Below are 24,404 nucleotides of genomic sequence, written 5' to 3'. Positions count from 1 at the left end.
TGTTTTGATTTATAAAAAAGAAGCAGCTCCTTATCCAATATCTGGCTACAGACAAGGCATTATCTTATTTAGGCCAAGTAAATTTCATCCAACCCTCATCAACAATATGGCGTGGTTGGCAGGATTTTATTTTTTACTCCTTACCAATTATTTGCTATGCTTATCTTAGTTATTTGATGTATAGGCATGTTCTAAATTCATAGCCACATCAGTTTCAGAGAGGAAACATTATTTTGGTCAACAAGAATTGAAAGATTTGTATGTTATAAGGCCTAAATACAAGAACAAAAATCCTGATTTTGAGATTCCTGTCTCATCTTTTTTTTTAAGGATTATCATTTTTCTACGGACAGGAGGGGATGTGAATCTACTAATTCATTTTATGTAGTCTTAACAAAAATAAAATATCTGATTGTACTGAATATATACTTTTATATGTCCTCCTTTGATATCTATATAAAATTTTCCATTTATTGTTTATCGTAAAGTTGACTGACAAAAAAATCTGCCATATTCCTGAAGAAATAATTATAATTCATTTGCAATTGAAAAAAAATAAAACAGTTTTAAGAAGAGTAGAAAAAAAATTAGCAACACTGAAAATTCCAGCTCCCCCCTCCCCTCAGTATAAATATGGTCGGTGCCTTATTGTCACATGATGGAAATTGTTCTTTGACAACAATCCATAAAGCATATCATATGGTATCATCTATCATTGTTCATTAAAAATCTGGATCAAATCGATGTCTTAGACATTTAGTCAAATTGACATTCTTGTTTGAACAAATAAACATAAAACATAGAAGACCAATAATATTTTATTTTCATGTAGACATTTATTGATATGCCTTAGCTTTACGCTTGCTAACAAAAAAAAAACATTGACTTTCTAGCTGGAAACAATGAAACATATACCCCTGCTTATAGAAGCATCGCATTTGTATTCCGTATTTGTCATACTAAAAGGACCACAACCTGTAAACAAATCGCCCTCATAATAATTATAATAATGAGACATAAAAAGATGTTCCTATTTTGTTAACGTTTAACACATATGTTATTAATGAGAACCATAAACAAAAAAAATCTAAGCGCTTTAAGCAGTTCTAAAAAATCAGATATACTACACCTTAGCATTAAACCTGTATTTTTAAGCTATATTTTAAATGATTCCCTTTCCACATAATGAATGATTAAAATACAGTTATTATTGTTATCCTAATTTTCAATGATACATAATGAAAATGTAACTTATAGTATACTATGTGACATATTTGTTACAACTCAACGCAGCTTAAGCAAGTTAGTAATTTGGAAAGAGTTTGAATATCAAACTGGTATTTAAAGCAGTTTGATATTCGTTTCCGGGTTATATAGTGAATAGTAACTTTCTTAGATTTAAAATTAAAAGAAGGTTCTGCTAATACAGTGGTAGCTATTTTTTGTCCTCACAGTACTAACTTTTATTTTTATTTACGATTGACAATTCTTTTACTATTATCAACATGTTGAAATATAATTAAATGCACAGAATTATAAGTATATATATATATAAAGTCTAAATAAACACTCAGTTTATTTAAGGCACTGAAGAAGGTCATTTGTTGACTGAAAATTTGGCCCATTATATATTTTATTATAGTGTATTAACATCTTTATCGGTATCGTTGTACAATCCTTTAGACATATATATATAATATGATGTGGAACAAATTAAACGTGAAAAAGAATGTAAAGAATAATTAATTAGTGAACAATAGCCTCATTAAAAGGTAAAAAGGAACTATATGGAAATAAAATATAAATCAAACTAAAAAAAAATGAAGAATATGGGACCAAGTTTTGGTCTTACCATATACGGCCTTTGTCAGGGGCAAGAAGTATTGAAAAGAAAACTGACACCACATTTTTTTTTGTACTTTATCATATTACTCTTTATCTAAAAGTATTGTGAATGAAATTACCTTAAATAGTTATTTTGTCCGATCGACCTTATCCATAGTAATAATGAAAAGATTGTTATAAACAAATAGTAATGCAATTTTAACATTTGCATGGATATAAATCAAAATGTCCTACATCTCTGCTAAGCAGACATCATTATCTTCATCGTCGTCACATTTTGGTTGAACTGTTTCTATCTAGCCGAGTTTCCTATATGAAAATAAATAGTTTCTCTAAATTCTTCCTAGTAGTTCAATTCTAATTACCGCATTAATATGGTATATACAATATATAACTGTCAATATTTAAAACTATTTATTGACTTGAAAATGTCTTCTCCGTTGAATTAGATATTTGTATTTGTGATAACACTAACTTAAATCTGGAGAATTTTATTTTATTAAATGCAGTTTTTAAGATACATTCTTTAGCTATTTGTCAATTTTCGCACTGAAAATGACGTTCCATTGAGGGTCAGCATTTCGTTAACCTAGTTAAATCATTCCTTGTGAACTTTAAACACATTGATTAGTTAATTATACCGTTTTTTTCTACAGGAAAATACAAAATTAATTTCACTAAACATTAAAACATTTGTACGTTTGTTGCATATGTGCATACTATTTATCTGTTGATGAGTTTATGGAACAAATTTTAAAATTACTTACGGTATGTCGACGAAATACCAACTACTATGGTCCCCTTGTGATAAAAGATGTGTTCCGGAGCACGTGACATCAACAATTTTTCCAGTTGTATTTGTCCATTGAAAGAAGCTCTGGATCGTATTATCACAGAGAAGTGGATTATTTCTGAGCATTCTATAAGAGTAATCAAGGGAACTAAGGTTATAGCGGTAATCAAAAGAATGTAATCCAGGGACGAAGACCAGACATGGAAAATAGACACACACAACAAAGAACATAAAGTAACTAAAATCATACATACAAAGTAACAAAAGTAAATGAGCAACTCGGACTCCACTGAAAACTGGGAACATGGACCTGGTGCACCGGTAGTATTATGTAATACATCAAGAATTCGTAAAAAATTCTTATTCATAAAACTGCATAATCCAAATACTTTCTTTTAATTGGCATTGCACTTGTTTTATGACGACTCTTCTTTAACATAAAACAAACTTGTATAAGTTTTGGCTACAGATCTTCACCCCCATTTCAAAACGTCTTAATAGAATATGATCACAGTCACACATTATATTGGCCAGCATAAGACATTCGTATTTCTTGTAGTTAAAAACATTTTGTTTTCAAAGTTCCACAAAGATACACCCATAGACTGACTTCAATGATTGAACTACATAATTTAAAAGTAACAGTGCATCAATTCTAGACACAGGATAAGATGATGAGGTGCAATTCCATGTATATTTACTACTTACAAGTATTTTAATTTAGGTAAATCTTTCAACAGATCCTCCTGAATACTTGTTATTGAGTTGTTGTATAAATACCTGGAAAAAAGGGCTTACAATCAACTTCAGCAACGTTACAAATCAAGTCCTGATTTAAAACGTAAAAATTGAAATGTTGTAAAAGCAAGGAAAGCAACCAATATTACACGACGATCAAAATGTTACATAAAATGAATGTTTTAATAAAATATGAATTCCTTCAATAATCTGTCTGCTTCTTAAACTTGCTGAAGATAGCTGTATATCTTTTTTATTTAGTTCCTATACATGCAAAGGTAAGCAATAATACTTACAAGCGTTCAAGATCCGGGAAATTCGTGAAATTCATTTTATTAATACTCGTTATCTTGTTGTTGGCCAAAGACCTAAAAATCAATTTGATAATTGTATAGTCTATTTCATGACCCTGGTATGAATTAATTGAACACAAATATTAATATGTTGTTTTGAATATTTATCACTTAAAAGCATTATTGTAAAAAAGACTATAAAACTACGAAATGTATTCTCATCTACATGTACGGAAAACCATATACATATACAAGGCATACTCAGTTGTTTATATTTGTTCCATATAGTAACTGCTAGTTCAATGTAAGGAGCTCAAATTAAAAATTCCAAATAAAAGACAGTTTTTGCAAACATTAAAATATATAATCTTTGGATCTGACAACTCAAAGAGATTTTGAAGAAGTGTATAAACTTTCACCAAATAAAAAAAAATAATTGGAAAAGACCCATAAATCACACTTACAAAACCTTAAGTTTAGGAAGGTTTACAATGTCGTTTTCTTCAATACTTGATATCTGGCTTCCGCTTAAAAACCTTAAACAAAAGAATAGCTCAAGACAGTTTAAAAAAAAATAATATGTCATCTATAAGTGAATGGTAAGAAGGGGTGACGATAAAAATAAAGATTACATCATCAATATGTCAAAGAACGAATTATAGAATATAGAAATAACAATAGTATAGTATTTATATAAAATACTGACTTAATGACGTAGCAGAAAAAACAGGTTCAAATACCAAAACTTTATAATGAAACTGACAGAAGACAGACATCTACAAATATGATCTGAAATGCAATGCCCAAAATCCAAGGTAAATGACGTACACAAAATTACCCAGTAATCGTTGATTAAGAACTTTGTTCCGAAAATTCATTATAGTAACCTTAGGATCAATTGTTTCCAAAAATTGAACTTTCAAAATTATATTATTACTCGGCGGGTGTTCCTAGAAAACAGAGGACGCTCACCAAACCTGTACACACAGTTTTCAGTGGATGCCGAGTTGCTCATTTACTTTTGCGTCTTTGTATGTGTTATTGTGGTTATTGCATGGTTTTTGTTGTGTGTGTATGTTTTCCTGGCCTGTCTTATCCCTGGATTAATTTCTTACGATTCCTTCTAGCAATTTAGGTCCCTTGATACAATGTCTACCTACATAAAGCATCTCCTGTACAGATGATGGAAATGGAGTCAAGAAAAAAAAACCAGAAGTTAGCCTGTAAAGTACAACTAATAACAAAGGTCTTAGTAAAAATGTCAACATCCTTAACGATTCCTTTCAGTATGTAAACAAAATACCACTCGAAAGCGTTAGTTCATGTGATTAATTAAACCGAACTATTAAATCGATTGCTCTTAAAATCCTATTTTGCAATGATTTATATCATGCCCTGTTCATCATTTCTTGAAGAAATGATTACTACGATAAAAGAAAATAGGTACATAAAGGATCATTAAAACAGTCATGCCTGTGAAAAGCATTGTCAACCATACACAGTTACACAAATACATATATAATAGATGTCTAAGCACATGCCTACGTAGAGCTTGATAAGTAGCGTAAACTTCTATGATTAACACATGGATAATATTTAATGTCCGACAGTAAGTGTATATAAAAATGATATACTTGAGAAAGAATGATACTTGTATACTATACAAATATTTAGTAACCAATAGATTAATTTAACAAAATCATTTAACATATAATTGTACATACTTACAGTCGAATAACGCTCGGGCATTGCTTGATGGCCGTTGGTACACTTGACAATGTGGTATTATGCAAGTACCTTGAATGAGAGAAAAGACAGGTAGTAATCACATTATAACTGTGTCTGTTTGTCTTCAAGTGGAGTTTAAGGGAGTGTGTCGGTTGTAATGAACTCGATAAATCGAAAACAATAAATATTGCATTTTGGGATTTTGCTAAAACATAAATATGTCTATTTAGAAACAAAATATTCGGGTTTTGCATTGTCCTGTACTTAAGTTTTAATTTAAGGCACGAACATCCTTGTCAGACAATCTAGTGAAATGTCATGATGAAAGTGTTTATACACATTTTGCTTACAGGTATGACAGTTTCGACAGATGCTTGAAAACGTCTTTATGTAAACTGGTTATCTTGTTATCGCCTAACGACCTACAATGATAATAACACGAGTATATGATAGAACATTTTAATTGCTGTTTAATTAGACATATTTCAGATTTTTATCATTCAAACAAACTTCAGTAATGTCAACCATTTAAACTTTTGAGATATTCAGTTTAAATTATAGCAAATCTAGAGCAATGAGATTTAAATAGCACATCACAAGGCCTATATATATATATATATATATATATATTTGAATTAATTCTGTACAGTTTTCAATAACAGAGGATAAACGAGGGAAGCAAGATTCCTGCAGAAATAAAAAAAAAAAAAACGCAACCCAGGGACACAGACCAGACAGGCAAAATAGACACACACAACAAAGAATATGAAATAATTAAAATAATACAAACAAAGAAGCAAAAGTAAATTAGGAACTCTGTCTCCGCTAAAAACTGTGAGCATGGACCAGGTGAACCGGTAGGACTATTTAAACTGATAATGAAGCATTGTTTCAAATTTTATGTTATATGTTGTATAATTTATTTCAAACTTAAATCGTTCTTATATTGAATTTCGATAAAAAAAAAACCGCATTAGATGTATTGGGACAATGCCTTAATTGATCCTCCATTTGTATGCATGAGCTGACTCTTATTGGAAGGATTTTATTTCAATTCCACACGTATATCAAACAGCCATGTATGAGATAACAGCAGTTGATAGGAAGATTTTTTTTCTTTAAATCACGGAATGATGAACCCATTTTTTTAAATACAATACATGTTTCACCTGATGACATTCCTGTAGCCATTAATGGTTAACGACAGATTAACGTAAACATATCATAGCCTAAATACATAATAATTGACACGTACAATGTTTTAAGTTGTGGTAAATTCTTGAAGGCATCTCTACCCACATTTGATATCTTGTTTCTGTTTAAGGTCCTACAAAATTTACAAAACAAATACCTTATGATGAGACCACAATGGAATAGACTGGTTTAAGTAACGATAAGTTTTGACATTTACAGAAAAAGAAGACAACGAGGAAAACAAGACGACAAACAAATAAAACAACAAACAACACATAGAGAGAACAATGATAAGTTAATACAGTCCCTGTATGGGATAAACTTCCCAATTGCCCCAACCCCCATTCCCCATAGCCCCATTTCCCATTGCCCCATTACCTTATTCCCTATAGCGCCATTCCCCATTGCTCCATTCCTTATTGGATCGACTTATGTCCCGTTGTCAAATGCTTTTCCCCATTCCGAAAAGAAAAAGTAAAGTAAATGTTTTATCAAACACATATAATGGATAAGGATGCAAAAAGTTTTGTACAATCACTATTGATTTTGGAATCTCGCCGGTGGGTTTGAAAATTACCGAAATCAGGCGATATTTGCATTGTTTACATACATTATCTACACTCCGAACTGCATTAGAAATAATTATACACAATATTCTTTGGATTACCACTATAACCTTGGTTCCTTTGATTAGTCTTGAATATATAGATGTATGTATAAATTGTGAATGAATTTTATTTCTAAAATTATTCTTAAAAATGTTAAAATTGTCCAGATTAAGTTTTTGTTCATTGTAGTTATATATATATTTCAAAAATGGGAAATTCTTGAACATATGGTATTTTTCCAAATTAAATGAATGAACACTTAATTTACCTTAATGGTCTTAAACTAATTGTTTAAAATGTTGAAATTGTTAAAATAAGCATTATATATGGGTTGTGATACATTTATTTCAATCAAATTTCTCAAAAATGACATATTTCTACAAATTGTAAGGGTGTGAACAATTTTAAATACAATAATGGTCCAAAATTATTGTAAAAATATTAAAACGGCCAATATTTGTAGCTGGTTGGTGGTTGCAACACTCATATTTCAGTCAAAAATCTTCATAAAGACATATTTTTGAAAAGTGTATGGATGGGAACAATTAGATTTATACCTATTAGTCTATATATAGATTGTAAAAATGTAAAAAATGTCTATATAATTATTATGTTGATGGCTGTAATACATATTTTTCAGACCAAATTCTTTAAAATGACATATTGTTTGGAAATTGAATGACTGCAAACACTTAAAATATCCTTACTGGTCTCATATTATTGTTTAAAATGTTAAAATGGTCAAAAAAGTACCATGAGTGATGATTTTACACATCAATTTCAGTCAAATTTCCCAAAATGTCATATTTCTGCAGATTGTAGGGGTGCAAACAACTTTAATTTCAATAATGGTCAAAAATTATTGTTAAAAATATTAAAAATGGCAATATTAGTTTCTGGTTAGTGATTGCAACACTCATATTTCAGTCAAAAATCTTCAAAATGACATATTTTTGCAAAGTGTATGTGTGATAACACTTTTAATATACCTATTAGTCTATAATTATTGTAAAAAAGTGAAAATTGTCTATATCATTACTATGTTGATGGCTGTGATACATATATTTCAGACCAAATTCTTGAACATAATATATATTTTTTGCTAATTGAATGAGTGCGAACACTTGAAATTACCTTTAAGGTCTTATATTATGGTTTAAAACGTTAAAATTGTCAAAATAGGCATCATATGTTTGGCTGAGACATATTGATTTCAGTTCAATTACTACGAATTACACATTTTTATGCATATTGTTAGGATGCGAACAGTTTTAATTTCAATAATGGTCTAAAATTCTTGTAAAAAATATTAAAAATGACAATATTGTCATCCGTTTCGAGGTTGTGACGAACGACATATTTCCGCCAATTGAAATCTAAGAGAATAAACATTTTATTAATTTTTTTAAATGGTCTTGTTATTACTGCTTAATGTGTTAAATTTGTCAATATTAAATTCATACGAGTGTCTACGATACAAAATTATTTCAGTATAAATTTTGAAAAAAAATAATTTACATTTAGAAATCATATGAGCGCGAACATTTTCAATCAATAAGAAATGTACTTCTGGTTAATGTTTAAAATGAAAAAAAAAACGTCAATGAATAATGAACTGCGACACATGTAATAATTAAAACTTACTCTAAAACAATCTTGTTTAAAAATTATTTTAATTGCTGTCATAGAATTATGATATGTACGTTGCTTGCGAAAAAAGGCAGAACAATTTGTTTGATTGACCAATCAAAATTATTCCCTCGCCCCATTCCCCTATTCATTTACCCCATTCCCGATGCAACATTACCCATTGCCCCATTGCCCATTGCCCCATCTCCCATCCTCCATGTCCCATTGCTCCATCCCCCATTCCCCATTGCCTCATCTCCCATTCCCCCATACCCCATAAAATGGGACGTTTATCCCATACAGGTACTGTAAGTATGTCAGACTTTATCAAAAATCAGACGCGATTAATTAAAAAAGATGTTGGTTCAAACTTCCGTCCAGCTGTCCAATATTTCGTTGGTTTGTCGACGAAAAATGCATTAATTCAATTTTATTGGGAATAATCATAATTTTATAAATTGTGTTTCAACTAATTCTGCTCTATCTGAATACATTTGTATAATAAAAGCTGAGTGTTCTTATCTAAAAGGTTATTTTATTTCAGAACTTCTCCAGTTTCATCAGAGTTCAAAAGAGTAATCAATGGAACCATTGTTATAGCGGTAATCAAAAGAATCCATGGACAAAGACTATACGTGGAAAGCAGACATACACAACAAAGTAACCCGTTGAGTAAATCAGTTTGCATGGTGCAGATGGATACACCATAACGATCCACAAATGAACACTATCATAATAACATTTACGAAAACATACTGAAATATTGTAGTTGTCTTGAATACCTGAGTCCTGAAGCATCACCACAAATAATTTTGTTTATGACTTTGGCAAGTGTAACATGACTACATATAACGTCCCAGGAAATAATAAATTTATTAAACATATGCAATTTAGTTTTAACCGTCGTTTTTAAAAGTTTTAATGAGTACGGCGTAAAAAAAGCATTGGGCATGCGTTTCCAGCCAACATGACCTTTCCAATTATAACAAAGACGGTACATAAATTTCTTTTTTATTTACCCCAATAAATTGTCATACACGAATAAATATTAGTCCCACTTTACCATTTATGTTTACATGGAAGTCATTAAAATATTTTGCAGTAGTTGTAATTTCTGTACTTTTTATATACAGTTATATATTTATTTTCTGTGCTGTTACAATTACTGATTGTTACCACTTTGCGGAAGGCAATTTTATGCTGCCGCTTTATATTATAAAAGATCGGAAATACGTAACTGGCTTGAACATGTTGAAAGTGGGCGCTTTTGTTAAGACCTATTTTACCATCTAAATATACAGTCAGAACCATGGAATGCGTTCCAACTTTCCAGTTTTTACCTAATATCGCCACTTGTTTTACGGGCACTCCTTTTTGACCATTTCTTTGCGTTTTTTCTGTTCGGTTTTTTTTAATTACCCTCCATTTAAATGATACGAAAATCCTCATTTTCGTTAGCAATTATTCAATGAAAAGTGCGGATAACTGATGTTAACACGTTTAATTCGCCGAATTGTCATGTAACGGGCTCAGTTGAATTTTTGCATGTCAAATTCGTTATTATGGTATTGTCGGAATTCCATATATCAAGAACACTAGTTCTTTGACCATGCCTTGTATAGTGATAGATTGATTGTGGTCCTATATATTGTATTCCATTCGCAGTAAGGAGATAACGTTGAATAAACCGAACAGTCCATACTTTGAATACGTCACATGTGTTCAGCTGGTTTTTGATTATGAAACTTAACAGCAGAAAAATTTAAAAAAAAACAGGTAGACATATGACTCCATTCGGACACGTTATATACACCCTATCTCCGATATGACGAGTGCTTGGTTGAAAAAAAACGACTATTGACTTAAGACTTAAGTGTTCTCGACCGGAAATCGAACCATCGACACCTCCCCCTCCTCGAAACAAGTACAAAGACAAGGTTGAACAATTTAATGAAATGCCAAAGGCAAAAATAATAACTTGAACGACGTTCACTGGGGTTTTACAAACATTTCAATAACTCTAAGGAAGGCATTATGATCAACTTAATCTTTTCTTTCCCTTATAGATATCTTTGATACAATCTGGCAACTGCGTTTTATCAACTTGCAAAAATGTATATAAATTGACTGAGGAATGCTAATTAAATAATAAATACACTATGGAATATTTTACTTACAAGTATGTTAGTTTAGTGATACCTTCAAAAACATCCCCATCTATAACTGATAATTGGTTACCTTTAATTCCTCTAAAAGTAATTATCAATTTTCACATTTCAATACATTGTGTATAATAAAAACATATAAGCATAATGCACCTTTCGTGCAGATTATTTGTGTATACTCTAAAATGTAAGTCATAGATATATTAAATTACTTCGGTTAAAAGGTAAATATATAAACAATTAATGAATATGGAGAAATATTTATAGTTCACTTCAGTTTTGATATCACCAACTGAAAATTTCATTGTTATTCTTATTTGTACAATCAACATCTGTACTTCAGCGCAGAATTGCCCAAACACTAAACTTTTATATAGTTTACAAGAATAATCGTGGGAACCAAAATTCTAGCTGAAATCAAAAGAATGTAATCCAGGCTCAAAGACCAGACATGGAAATCAGACATACACAACAAAGAACATAAAGTAACTAAAATCATGCATACGAAGTTACAAAAGCAAACCAGTAACTCGGACTCCACTAAAATATGTGAGCATGGACCAGGTGTACCAGTGGGGGAAGCGTGCTCTGCTTTTCTAGAAACACCCACCGAGTTGCTCATAAAAAAGTCAAGTTCGGGGTAGACGAAAGAGGAAAGGAAACCTATGACATGTTGAACAAATCAGTTTTTATAGATGGATACACCGTAACAATTCACGAGTTCATGATGACGGCTATTACACTCTTGCAGTGATGACTTCAATCTTGTAGCAACATCACCCTGTTCCAGAAGCCTGTTTGTTAGAATTCTTGCATAATGCAAAAAGTCTGCGTAGTTTCTGCAAGCTCTGGCATAACGTACGATTTGTGATATGAACACTCCATACGCAGGTGCTGAAGGGATGTTGCCACAGATGAAAGGAAAGTTGACAATTCTGAATGAAAAGGTAACATGTTTGTCGTAAAGTTTGGTCAATAGTTTTCCCTTACCATAGATTTCTAAGTGTAGGTCAAGATATGAGGCTGACTTCAGAGTGTCTGTATTATCCTTTATCTCAAGTTCTTTTTGTTAGCTGCAATGTATCAAATCCCCAAAATTAGGATTGTTCAAGATAATACTTCAATATGTAGCGAAAGAGTAATCGAGGGAACCAAGGTTATAGCGGTAATCAAAAGAATGTGATCCAGGGATAAAGACCAGACATGGAAAACAGACATACACAAAAAAGAACATAAAGTAACTAAAATCATAAATACAAAGTAAAAAAAGCAAATGAGCAACTGGGACTCCATTAAAAACTGGGAGCATAGACCAGGTGCACCGGTAGGCTAAGCGTCCTCTGCTTTTCTAGAAACACCCTCAGAGTTGTTCATAAAAAGTCAAGTCCGGGGTAGACAAACGAGGAAAGGAAAACTATGACCCGTTGAAGAAATCAGTTTTCATGGTACAGATGGATACACCATAACGATCCACGAAGTTCATGATGACGACCATAAAACTTCTGTAGTGATGACTTCAATCTTGTAGCAACATAACCATGTTCCAGAACAGAAGCCTATTTGTTAGATTTCTAGCGCAATTCAAAAAGTCTGGCATAACGTACGATTTGTGATATGAACACTCCATACGCAGGTGCTGAAGGAATGTTGCCACAGATGAAAGGAAAGTTGACAATTCTGAATGAAAAGTCATCACGTTTGTCGTAAAGTTTGGTCAGTAGTTTTCCTTTACCATAGATTTCTAAGTGTAGGTCAAGATATGAAGCTGACTTCACAGTGTCTGCAGTATCCTTTATCTCAAGTTCCTTTGGGTAGATGCGATGTATCAAATCCCCGAAATTAGAATTGTTTAAAGATAGTACATCATCTATATAGCGGAAACATAGATTGAAGGATCTAGCTAAACTATATTCGTCCTTTCGGATCACATCAGCTATGAAGGAATAGGTCAGCAAGTAGAGGAGCACAATTTGTTCCATTGAAACGCCGACCGTTTGTTGAAAAACGCGTCCACCAATCTGGACAAATATGTTGCCAATTACAAATTCCAGCATTTTGTAAACATCTTCCTTTGTATATATAGACAATGATTAGGAATTATTTTTTACAAAGTATGAGGAATCTCTTCCAAGAACGAAATATATATTTGTATCTAGATGTACCTTCTTTTAAAAAAAAAACAACGATGTATAATGTTTTAAGTCGGGATTTTAACTGGGTATGCAGAATAGCAGTATACAGAGGTTTTTATAGGTTTTAATGCTATTATGTCCTGATAATAATCTTGTATTTATGGTCTCCAAAAGATCTTTCGAATTTTTCAGGATCCACATTGAATTAATACCACTACGGGAGTAACAATTGTTGTGGTAGGACTAGAAACCCTATTAAACAACTGTGAGTAGTTAAAAGATTTCAAAGAGGTTTGGTGGTACATTTTGCAAAACGTGAATTAAATAATCTAATGTAAAATACTTACAGATATTTAAGATTTTCTATATATCTGAAGACCCCCTTCGGCAAAGTAGATATTTTGTTATCATTCAAAAACCTAGAAATATAAAACAAACTATTATTTTATTAAACTGCTACAACATGTAGTGCATACATTTCTGTCAATACTGCAAAAAAAAACATTCTCCTTTTTTGTTATCTTAAATCAAAGTATGTCAATTTATACACAATCAATGGCGTATTACCGAAAAATAACTGAGTGGTAGGATACATCATGTACATGTAGCTAAAAAGGTATTTCAGTTATCATTTTAAGCAGTGTTGTAAAACGTTTTAAAAATAAGTATGTAAGATTGTTATGTATTATGTAATTATGGATTTTGTTCTCCACTTACAAAAATGCTAATTTGAAAAGGCTTCTAAATACTTCCGGGTCAACACTAGACAGCTTGTTATCCACGAAAGATCTACAAAAGTTTATGACAAATTTATATTGTATTGTTATGCTAGACAACATCTAATTGAAGTTTATTCCAAGAACTGTATGAAATTTCCAAGTTCTGATTTTTTTAAAGCACAAAGTGACATATGGTAGCTAAACAATAAATACAATAGTTTACAATTGGACATAGTAAATGTAATATTGAAACTTTATGACAGAAATTATATACTAGGTGATATAGTTTCAAAGGGCGACAACCTTTGTGTACGGCCTACTTTTACACTAAAATTTCAAAAAACAAAATATATTCTATGTAATATCCATAGATGATGGATCTACTATTCTACATTAATAATGTGCTTTTTTTATCCGATAAAAATTTCATGTTTTAGAAATATACCGGTATTTATATCCCCCTATAACATATATTTAGTATTAGGCCGATTGGAAATTTTGTCAACAGACCAAAGCAAACATTTATAGTGGCACACTTCTTAAACCAAAACATATTTTTCAACAATTTCAGCTTATATTAATGTTTGATTAATATCAATATCCTAATGGTTAAGCCTGTGCGCGAAAATTATGTCAATGATTTTGATTGATTTATTACTTTCATTGTTTTATAATAATGAATATTTCCAACAACTACTTTGTACATAACTTTCAAAAAATCAACGAAACTGATTTTTTAAAATCAATTTATCAAATAGAAGTTTCTGATTAAGATCGTAGGATGGTAAGTCCGGTGTCGTCCTTGACGTCTTCATATCTAATAATTCAACATGAACTGAGGAAACATGAACATCATATTTGATATATACTTTCTTTCGCATAGTTATAGAAAATTTCGTTTTAATTATATAAATCTTTAAAAAAAAAAAGGCATATATGCATATATTATTTTTAAAATATCTATTTGTGCCAACAGTGACATTAGTTCCCATTTATACATAAATAAACATTTATGCAGTAACTTATATCAAAAATAAAATTTTAATTTTAAAAAGAACAAGCGCAGAAGGTAATATCAAAGTTCTTCATTTGTCTTATGTTCATATGATATTATAAAATCAAGTTTAAAGCCAATATTTATTTCATTTTTTTTTTCTGAGGCCACCCTTGATCTGAACCTAAAATGATAAACGTATAAAAACATTACCGCTCATGTGACTGGAAGTGACTAACAGGTTAAATTTTGTAATGGTCAAACAAATATTTTTGATTTTAAGTAATCATATAAATGAATTGTTGTGGGCCAAAAAGTCATTTTATATCTTTAAATTCTTCAGCAATTAAACTATAATTTTCTTTATTTAATTCAATACATGTTCCACGTCAATAAATATTTAAAAACTAAATTCCCCACACTCCTTGCTAAAAATAGAAATATTTTCTTGTCTTTGTAGTGAGAAAAAAAAGATCACAACAGGCCGTTTATCTGTCTTTATCATGTTTATAATTACAAGCAGCGACACGAACTTCTTTTGTTGTAACAGATCTAGAGTATTGAGTATAAAAATAATGTCAATTTTATTTTCAGTTACGGCAGTAAAGATATCGAACATATCAGGCAGTGGTAACAATTGAAGATCGATTAAGTTGCCGATAAGTATCCGTCCTATTCTTGTATATTGTCCTATACACTATGTGTCTAACTCTCCTTTAGGTTGACTTAAAAAAAGAGGAGTATACTTACAAATAGGTAAGATTTCCTAACCCTTCAAAGGCATCCGTGTCTAGAGATGATATTTGGTTATCCGCTATCCGGCTACAAAGATATCAATATCGACATACTGTGTTTAATCTGAGATAGATAATATTTATTTTTCGTCATATCTTTGATTTGCACATACTAATAAGGTTCTCAATACAACAATGACGAAATGTAATTTTAACCATTCATAAAATCTCATCCCATTTAACCATTCAACAGGAACTTGATTTTGCAAAAAAAAATATCTAAATAATGCATTTGTCAAAATATTATACAATTACAACGATACGTTAGGAAAACTCTTAATTAATACCATTAAACCAGGGTGTCGAAGTATCATAAAGAACGTTGATGTCTCCGCTTTTTACAATCGAGTTCTATGTTTAGGCATGTCTCCATATATAACGCTTCCGTATCTCGGCTATGAGAAGTTTTTTTCGAAAATGTGTGAAAATCATATTTAAGAAAGGAACCTCTAACTCGAAACAGTCCAACCCCTTCTCTGCTGAAGAGATGAGTAATTACAAAAATATGAAACTGTTAAAACAACTACTTACAAAAATTTGAGATTAGGTAAATACTTGGACTCTTCCTTTGACCAATTAGATATCTTGTTTTCAGATATGTAACTGAAAAAAAAACAATTAAAGAACAATGAAATTATTTTCACTGAATGGATACAACAGTTTATTGTGCGTATTTATTTAAAAGTAATCAAAGGAACCAAGGTTATAGTGGTAATCAAAAGAATGCAATCCAGGGACAAAGACCGGACATGGAAAACAGACATACACACAAAGTAACAAAAGCAAATTATGAAGATGTAATAATGGCTTATATCTTAGGGAAAAAGAGTAACCAAGGGAGTCAAGGTTCTATCGGAAATCAAAAGAATGTAATCCAGGGACACGGCCAGACGTGGAAAGCAATCACACAACAAAGAACATAAAATAATCAAAATGAATGAGGAAAGTTACTATGGTAGAACTGTGATTCGTCGGTTAATGATTTTGTGGATTTTGTGTTTCGGTCAAACCATAAATTCTCAATCAAAAACGAAAAGTTAATACTTGAACTGAAAAAAAGTTAATTGAATAAAGTAAAGGGATTTCGGTTAAACAGTACATTCACATTCAAACAAAATATATAATAGTACTGTTGTGTAATTTACATGTACGAAATTAACAGCACAAAAGAAACACAATTCGGTAAATAACGAATATTGATACCCACAAATAAAATTTCGTGTACTAAACTTTACTTACAGCACTTTTAACGATGTCAATCCCTTGAAAAAATTGTTTGGAAAAGAATATATGTAATTTTTGACAAGGTCTCTGGAATAGATTAAAAGTAATAATGATAACACAAATCAATATTTACATTTAAATTTTACATTGTATGTTTTGCAATTTTTAACAGTAAATTATTACGTCATTTGTTAATCTGTCTTCTTTACAAATTATTGTGATACCAACGGTATCAGTTGTTATATATATATATATATATATATATATATATATATATATATATATATCACTATATCTTATATTTTGTATATGTAATTTTTACATCAATTAGTAAGTACAATGTCTACTTGAATCAGAAAACTTGTCATTGCCAAGAATCTTCTATGGTATTCCATATGCCTCACAAAAACTGCTTCCTTACCACTGCTAAATATACTAACAATTTATAAATATTTGATAGCCCGTCAAATGCATCTCTGTCTAAAACTGATATCTGATTTTTACCCAGTGACCTGTAAAAATGAAGAGAAATATTTGCATAAAACGTATATAAATATATAAAAAATATTTTATAATGAAAATACAATTTAGAATTAAGATTAAAATAGCTTAACATTTTAAGAAAACATAAAGTTAAGATTAAGTACTAGTTTTAAGAAATCAATAATATCAAAATGATTCGTCATCCGCTTAAAGGTCTTTTTTGGAAAACGACACAAGGCAGAAATGATGCTGGATGCACAACAAGGGATATCTGCTCCTGAAATAATGCGTTAAATATGTCAAAAAAACAAAACAAAAAAACAAAACAAAAACTCATTTTCGACAATTAATAAATTGTCAATAGACAAAATAAAGGTAACGTTCGTTTTGAATACTGACAATATCATGTAATTATTTCGTCTGTATAAATGTAAAAATTCTGCAGTGGTATTAATTCCATGTGGATCCTGAAAAATTCGGAAGATCGTTTGGAGACAATCAGTTCAAGACTATTATCAGAATATAATAGCACTAAAACCTATGATTTTTCAACACTGTATGTATACTTCTATTCCCACAACATATTTGTCCAATGTGGTGGACGTGTTTTTCAACAAACGGTCGGCATTCCAATGGGATCAAATTGTGCTCCTTTACTTGTTGACCTATTCCTTCACTCTTATGAGGCTGACTTTATAGCTGATTTGATCAGAAAGAACGAATGTAGTTTAGCTGGATCCTTTAATCTCAGTTTCCTCTATATAGATGACGTATTATCTTTAAACAATCCTAATTTCGGGGATATGATACATCACAACTACCCAGAAGAACATGAGATAAAGAACAATTCAGATAATGTGAAGTTATCCTCATATCTTGACCTACACTTAGAAATCAATGGTGAAAAAAAACTATTGACCAAACGTTACGACAAAGGTGGTGTCTTTTTATTCAGCATTGTCAACTTTCCTCTCACCAGTGGCAACATCCCTTTAGAACCTGCGTATGGAATTTTTATATCACAACTCATACGTTATGCCAGAGCTTTCCAAAACTAGACACGACTTTTTGTATCGCGCTAGAATTCTAACAAATAGGCTTCTGGTGTTTCTAGAAAAGCAAAGGACGCTTACCCTACCGGTGCACCTGGTCCATGCTCCCAGTTTTTAGTGGAGGCCGAGTTGCTCATTTGCTTTTGTTACTTTGTATGCATAATTTTAATTACTTTATATTCTTTGTTGTGTATGTCTGTTTTCCATGTCTGGTCTTTGTCCCTGGATTACATTCTTATAATTACCGCTATAATCTTGGTTCCCTTGATGACTCTTTTATTGTTGTACACGTCATTAATATAAAAGAAAGCCAAAAAAGATTCATTTTCTAAATATTCATACATATCACTATGCTTTAAAAGAAACTGATACACCATTAAAAATTTGTAGTTTCTGTCTCAATCTTGGCCACAATGGATAACAATAAATCTCTTGTAAATAAAACTAACTAAGCATGTGCTGTATGCGTGTTTCAAAAAGGAATTATGACAACTTACAATATTTCTAAACTGGACAAAAATCTAAAGGTTCCTTTCGCCAACATCGATATGCGGTTTTCAAGTAGATACCTGATGTTCAATACAAAAAAGAATGGAAAGACACATGTTAGAACATCAACGAAACGAACCATAATGAAAAATGCACATAACACAATATTCTTAATATTTAAGTTCAAAGGCTGTTTATTTACATTTGTAAGTTCAAATCCATATAAAGTTCAGACGCTGCCTATTGTAAAGTGATTCATGGTGTAGAAAAACCCACGGAACAAATAATGCATTGTTACTCTACTTATGCTATATTTTTATGTAACAATTGTCTTTTCTGTATTTAGGTCTCTACTTTTGAGAAAACTACACTTTAATCTTCCACTTAAATCAACAAATCAAAACAAAACGAGAAAAATGATTCTTGCAAATGGTTAATTTCATGTGCAATCTATAAAAAAATTATCTCAAACGCAAAACACTCAAAAACTGAGACTGTTTATGTGGTCTATAGCTGTTTCTGAACAAGAAATAAAAGTAAAGTTGGTAGGTTTCTGGTATACATGAATCACTTCCTGCCTGATTTTTACAACGACCGCCACAAAATACTTTCAAATACACGATAGCATCAACTTAAGGTGTCTTTGATTAAAACACATATGATCAAAAGTCCAAATTATACTTCATTATAATAGAAACATATTGTTTTCAAATGTTAGATATGTAGTGATACTAAATATATTATTGCCTAAAAATATCAACTTTGTTGTAATAACATTAAAATTATTAATATAATAATAGAATGCATAACTATATGGAAAAAAAATTTTTGTGTGGTATTAGTCATAATGGTGCCACAATTTTAAGTCATTTAGCAAAAACTGCTGAGAATTGTAAAATTTGACGTTTTTTTTTTTTCGGATATATTTGCACCCAGAAAACTATCTTCATACCCAAGAAACATTTTTATATTTCCACATATGAAAAACTAAGTCATAATGAATGTATTCACTAAATCTGAAGTTGTTTTGTAGATGTGGACACTATTTCCTTGCCAAAAAACATGACCAGAAAGTGACAAAAAAAAGTCCACAATTTGACAGAATATCTGAATAATGGTAAACTTCAAGCATTTTTTTTAAATGCAAGAATTATCAGTCTTCATGTTTTCTCATTTGAGATGGATTTAATTCACAATTAAATCATTCAACACTTTAAGATTAATTTGCAGTTTAATTTTATGGCAATAAGACCTTCTATCACCCCTTTCACTTTATTTATTTAACTTACAGTCGTCTAAGTACAGAAAGGCCTCTGAATGCATCCCTATTAATATCTGATATCTGATTGTGGTGTAAAAATCTGCAATAGCAAGAACGAATTAAATATCAAATTAATTTAGCTGAGAATGAATCATTTGACAATATATGTTCATAAATGGAAGGTTTTCACTATTAATGTAATCAGTGCTAATTGATCTCTGTTATACTAGAAAAGTTTGGCATTGATTCATAAGAAGATTAGAAGAAACGCTTTAAACAATTATTTGTCCCTCTATTTTCATGTTTATGAAATCAGAACTTATTTTCTCAAAATGGTAATAAAAACACTAAAATGTCAATTTCCTTATATAACGTTTCACCCAGTGCCATATATTTACAAGGCCTGTTTATGACAATGCTTTATGTTAGGTTCATCATCTTCCATACTCTCATGATTTCAGGATTTAACATCTCATGAATTCTTGTATCGCTAAATACACAACTAATCTATCAACCAAAACAACTTACAAAAATTTCAGACCTAACACAAATCTGAATGTGTTTTTCCCCAAAGCAGATAATTTGTTGTAAGCAAAGGATCTAAAATGGTAGAACAAGAAAAAAAAAACACAGAATTATAAAATGTTTTCCTAAAACAGTTGTAAGAAAATGTTTTTATGAGTGCATTTGTTTCATCATTATTTTCTAAAACAAATCTTTTCATGACACACTATCAACTTTAAAATACATTTATTTCATAGTCTTTAAAACCAACTCTTAAATGGAGAAAGTCTATTGTATAATTTCTTAAACGTTTATGTTTGCATATTTAATTATCCTTTCATATTGATGGAAGAACATTAACCAAGAAGAAAGGAAAAACTGTTATCTTGCGAGTTACATAACCGATCTTACAAAGTTATATGGCTTTTCCTTCTGCATTGGAATAAAGTCCATATATAAAGTACTTACAAAGAAGTTAAGTTTGATAAACCTTTAAAATTGTCATCAGATATCTCAGTTATATTGTTCGAACGAAATGACCTAGAAAATAAACATACTAGCAAGACATATATGAAGACATAATAATTCTAGTAATTGAAAATACATTTTTAAAGTGAAGAAATTCATAAAACATTATCTGTACCGACGTCTTTGTATATTAATACATTGCTCAAATTTCAAACGTACACATGGTTATTCTGTTTATGCTGTTCATTTATTCTCCCTGTACTTTTGAGAACCCAAAGTAATTTACTTCTGTGTAATAAGGGGTCGGGATATAGGGGATGTAGATGTGTTTTACGATTTGTTCTTCGTGTATTGTCATATTGGTGTCTCGTCTGTTATCAAGTAATCCGATTTCCTTTTGCATTGCTTCTTTCTGTTTTAAGTAAATTGGCATTTTACTTTTTCCATCTGCATTAGCTTTATATATTTAGTTTAAATAATGGGAAATTTATCGTTTTAATCACTGATATCACTGATGACTGGAATATATTACATTTTATGTAGATATTAAGCAGTAGTTTTTATAAGAAGCATGCAAATTCAAAAATGTAAAATCTTGAAAATGGCTACATATTTTTATTTTTGTTGTTAAGTTGTTCTACAGGCCTTTGGTATGAACATTAATGGTCAAATATTGTGTGAATGATTAATTGTAACATTATTCTTATCTATGTGTTTAACATACAATTTCACAATGGAATCTGAAACAGCATCACTCAAGTCATCAGGAATGGCGGTTAGCGATAATTTTTCACATTCAATCGCTTTTGTAGAACAGCTACACAGATCACAGAGGGAGTCTGCATCAATACTTGAAACAGTCATTAATATCAGGAACATAACACAGTTCATTGTTTTATACGTCTTCTTCATTTTTTTAAAAAATATTTAGTGATACTGAAATGGGGAAAATATCATATCCATATAAACTGTTGATATTCAGGAACGGAACACAGCCTGACATACTTATTTTATAGTGATTGCAACATTGTCGGCTTGCTGATATGCGCAAATGTGAATTTATTGAACATAAGCAATATTAAAATGATACTAGAAAAAAACGGATATAACGAAAGGTAACATATGCACCACTGTAACCTAAATACAAAATGGTAAATACTTTCAGGGATCGTCAAAGGTCTTTAACAAGTATAAAAAACATCTAAACTGAAGTTCTGAAGGGCCCCGACAACAAAGGTAATTAAATCCACGGTAACAGAACGATTACAATTCTTCAAGATTTCAAAGAGTAAACTATCTTAGATAAAATTGCCCTTTATAATAATCTTCATCTCGCTGGAGGAAGCGTATATATGAATAAGATTTGACGACTCTATGATAAACAAATCTTAATGAAAAGACAGTGATCCTCCTGCTTATAGGTATCAGAAGTAGACACAATGCTAAAATAGTATAGAAAAAATAAAATTATTTATATTCATAATGTATTTCAAATGAAACAATCTGGAAAGAAACCCTACCTTAATGCTGACTTACTGCTGTATGATGTTTTCCGAAGCAACATATGTAACAATAAATACTTATAATTTTATAGTTGATATTTATAAAAGATAAGTTGCATCATAAATGTACCAATATTTGTTGCTCTTTATCTGATACCACATCAAATAGAGAAAAAGTTAATGATATGAACACATGTGAAATTATTGACAAATGAAATTTTTAATATCTACCTTTAACGAACACACGTAAAACATGATATATTGCTACACCTTATAAGAAACATGTATGCATCTTTGACAATAGCTGGCCCCGAGCAGGTCCGGATGTCAAAAGAATAGGCCTACAGCAGCACTAAGCTTGTCGTAAAAGGCGACTAAATAGTGCTAATAAACCTAGCCGGGGGCTAGGCGCTCTGCCCGAAGAGCAACTGGGTTATGTGCCCCAGGTAGTGGAATGGGGTATCTCTGGCGTGTCAGATGATAGGGTTGTCAGGCTATAATACGGAAAACCTGACCATAAACCATAGTGGTGCACCGTATTGTGAAAGATGCCACGTTCATCGCACGTTAAACAACCCTGCTGTGGTATTCGATAGGAGTAGGAACTTTGCGCTCAGCCATAGGAGGTTAAATTGCCTGACCCTACCCATCCCTTCCTTTTTCTAGTGGCAATCTAAATTTTGTCGACACTGTTTCCCTTGTGTTCCATCCCTTTTTCATTTCATAATCATCATTATTTCATGTTCATTTTGTCATCAATGTCACGTTCATCGCCTGAATATAGCTGAAATATTGCTCCTCGGGCATTAAACTCCAACAATCAATCAATCAATCAATTGACAATAGTTGTATTATACTAACAATTCTTGTTGATAATATTCATGAACGTGCTATAATAAAAGTGTTTTAAATGTTCGTTGGATAATTGCAAAAGGACTGTTTTTGATAAATATGCATGTAATTAGTGATAAATATGCATGTAATTAATCCCCAAGTTGACACAAATCTTTACTTCATCTTTCACAGGCAGTAAGTTTCATATCATATATGCGTGTAAAGATTCATAGAAAAAACTCAAAGTTCAACAAAGTATTAATTTTACAAAATGAAATACAACGTTTTAAACGCTTGTTGGGTTAGAAAAATAACCCTTGTTTTTGGAAAATACTCCATTTTTAAACAAAAATCAAAGTTAGAAATGGGTGCATATGATTTTAGTTTTTCAGAAAATGACCTGAATTACATGGTAGGGTGCATGTTTAATCTCCTTTTTAAAAGTTCATTTTGTAAGCCCCTCCTCATAAGTTTGACAAAAGGATGTTTGACAAGCCAAACGAATTATTTATAAGAGTGCTACAACACTATTACGGATTTTTTTAAAATATGAACAGAATTCGTTTTTAAGATTTTAAATTTTATAAGATTTTGTTTATCATTAAAAAGGTTGATGACGTCATAGTAATGTGTAAAAAGTATGATTTTGAAACAAAAGTCCCAATACTTATCATATCGCAAATCGTATAAAGTGTGAAACATAAAAAAATGTTTAATGTTTATTTTTACGATATGTTGTTCCATATAAAAATCGAGTTTGAAAATGATTATAAATATGTGTTATGTAAAGCGCCTTTATAATTAATCAGAATTTTGAAGTAAAATGGCATATATTTATTATAATGTCATGGGTTGACATAATGTACGTGTATAATAGTCAAACTTGTATAAAAGAGTAATCAAGGGAACCAAGCTTATAGCGGTAATCCAAAGAATGTAATCCAGGGATAAAAAC

General features: G+C 30.9%; 1 protein-coding gene across 1 annotated transcript; it reads right to left on the bottom strand.

Moving 5' to 3' along the window:
- Positions 1 to 800: 800 nt before the first annotated feature.
- Positions 801 to 22,667, bottom strand: LOC148599046 (uncharacterized). Its single transcript, XM_088562063.1, has 21 exons — positions 22,634 to 22,667; positions 21,838 to 22,049; positions 21,114 to 21,185; positions 20,670 to 20,741; positions 20,170 to 20,241; positions 18,889 to 18,960; positions 17,297 to 17,368; positions 16,872 to 16,943; positions 16,164 to 16,235; positions 15,589 to 15,660; positions 13,843 to 13,914; positions 13,473 to 13,544; positions 11,006 to 11,077; positions 6,653 to 6,724; positions 5,748 to 5,819; positions 5,398 to 5,466; positions 4,134 to 4,205; positions 3,673 to 3,744; positions 3,347 to 3,418; positions 2,613 to 2,765; positions 801 to 2,154 (listed from the first exon to the last, which is right to left on the bottom strand). Exons 2-21 carry the CDS (start codon positions 22,023 to 22,025, stop codon positions 2,142 to 2,144), a joined length of 1,575 nt encoding a protein of 524 aa, XP_088418189.1. The 5' UTR covers positions 22,026 to 22,049; positions 22,634 to 22,667; the 3' UTR covers positions 801 to 2,141.
- Positions 22,668 to 24,404: the final 1,737 nt, after the last annotated feature.

This window comes from Perna viridis, chromosome 14 (assembly GCF_037379345.1).
Source record: "Perna viridis isolate PV_CMFRI_1.1 ecotype Kerala chromosome 14, ASM3737934v1, whole genome shotgun sequence".
In the NCBI taxonomy this organism is placed as follows: Eukaryota; Metazoa; Mollusca; class Bivalvia; order Mytilida; family Mytilidae; genus Perna; species Perna viridis.
The sequence above is the reverse complement of the archived record's forward strand: the minus strand, read 5'-3'. Positions and strand labels throughout refer to the sequence as shown.

Excerpts from the sequence above, each read along its gene's own strand:
- LOC148599046 (XM_088562063.1), bottom strand. The coding sequence starts at position 22,025 with ATGAAGAAGACGTATAAAACAATGAACTGTGTTATGTTCCTGATATTA. Across the intron at positions 5,467-5,747 it reads CTGTCGAAACTGTCATACCT|GTACTTGCATAATACCACAT; the intron begins GTAAGCAAAATG and ends CTCTCATTCAAG. Across the intron at positions 4,206-5,397 it reads TGCCCGAGCGTTATTCGACT|GTTTTTAAGCGGAAGCCAGA; the intron begins GTAAGTATGTAC and ends CTTTTGTTTAAG.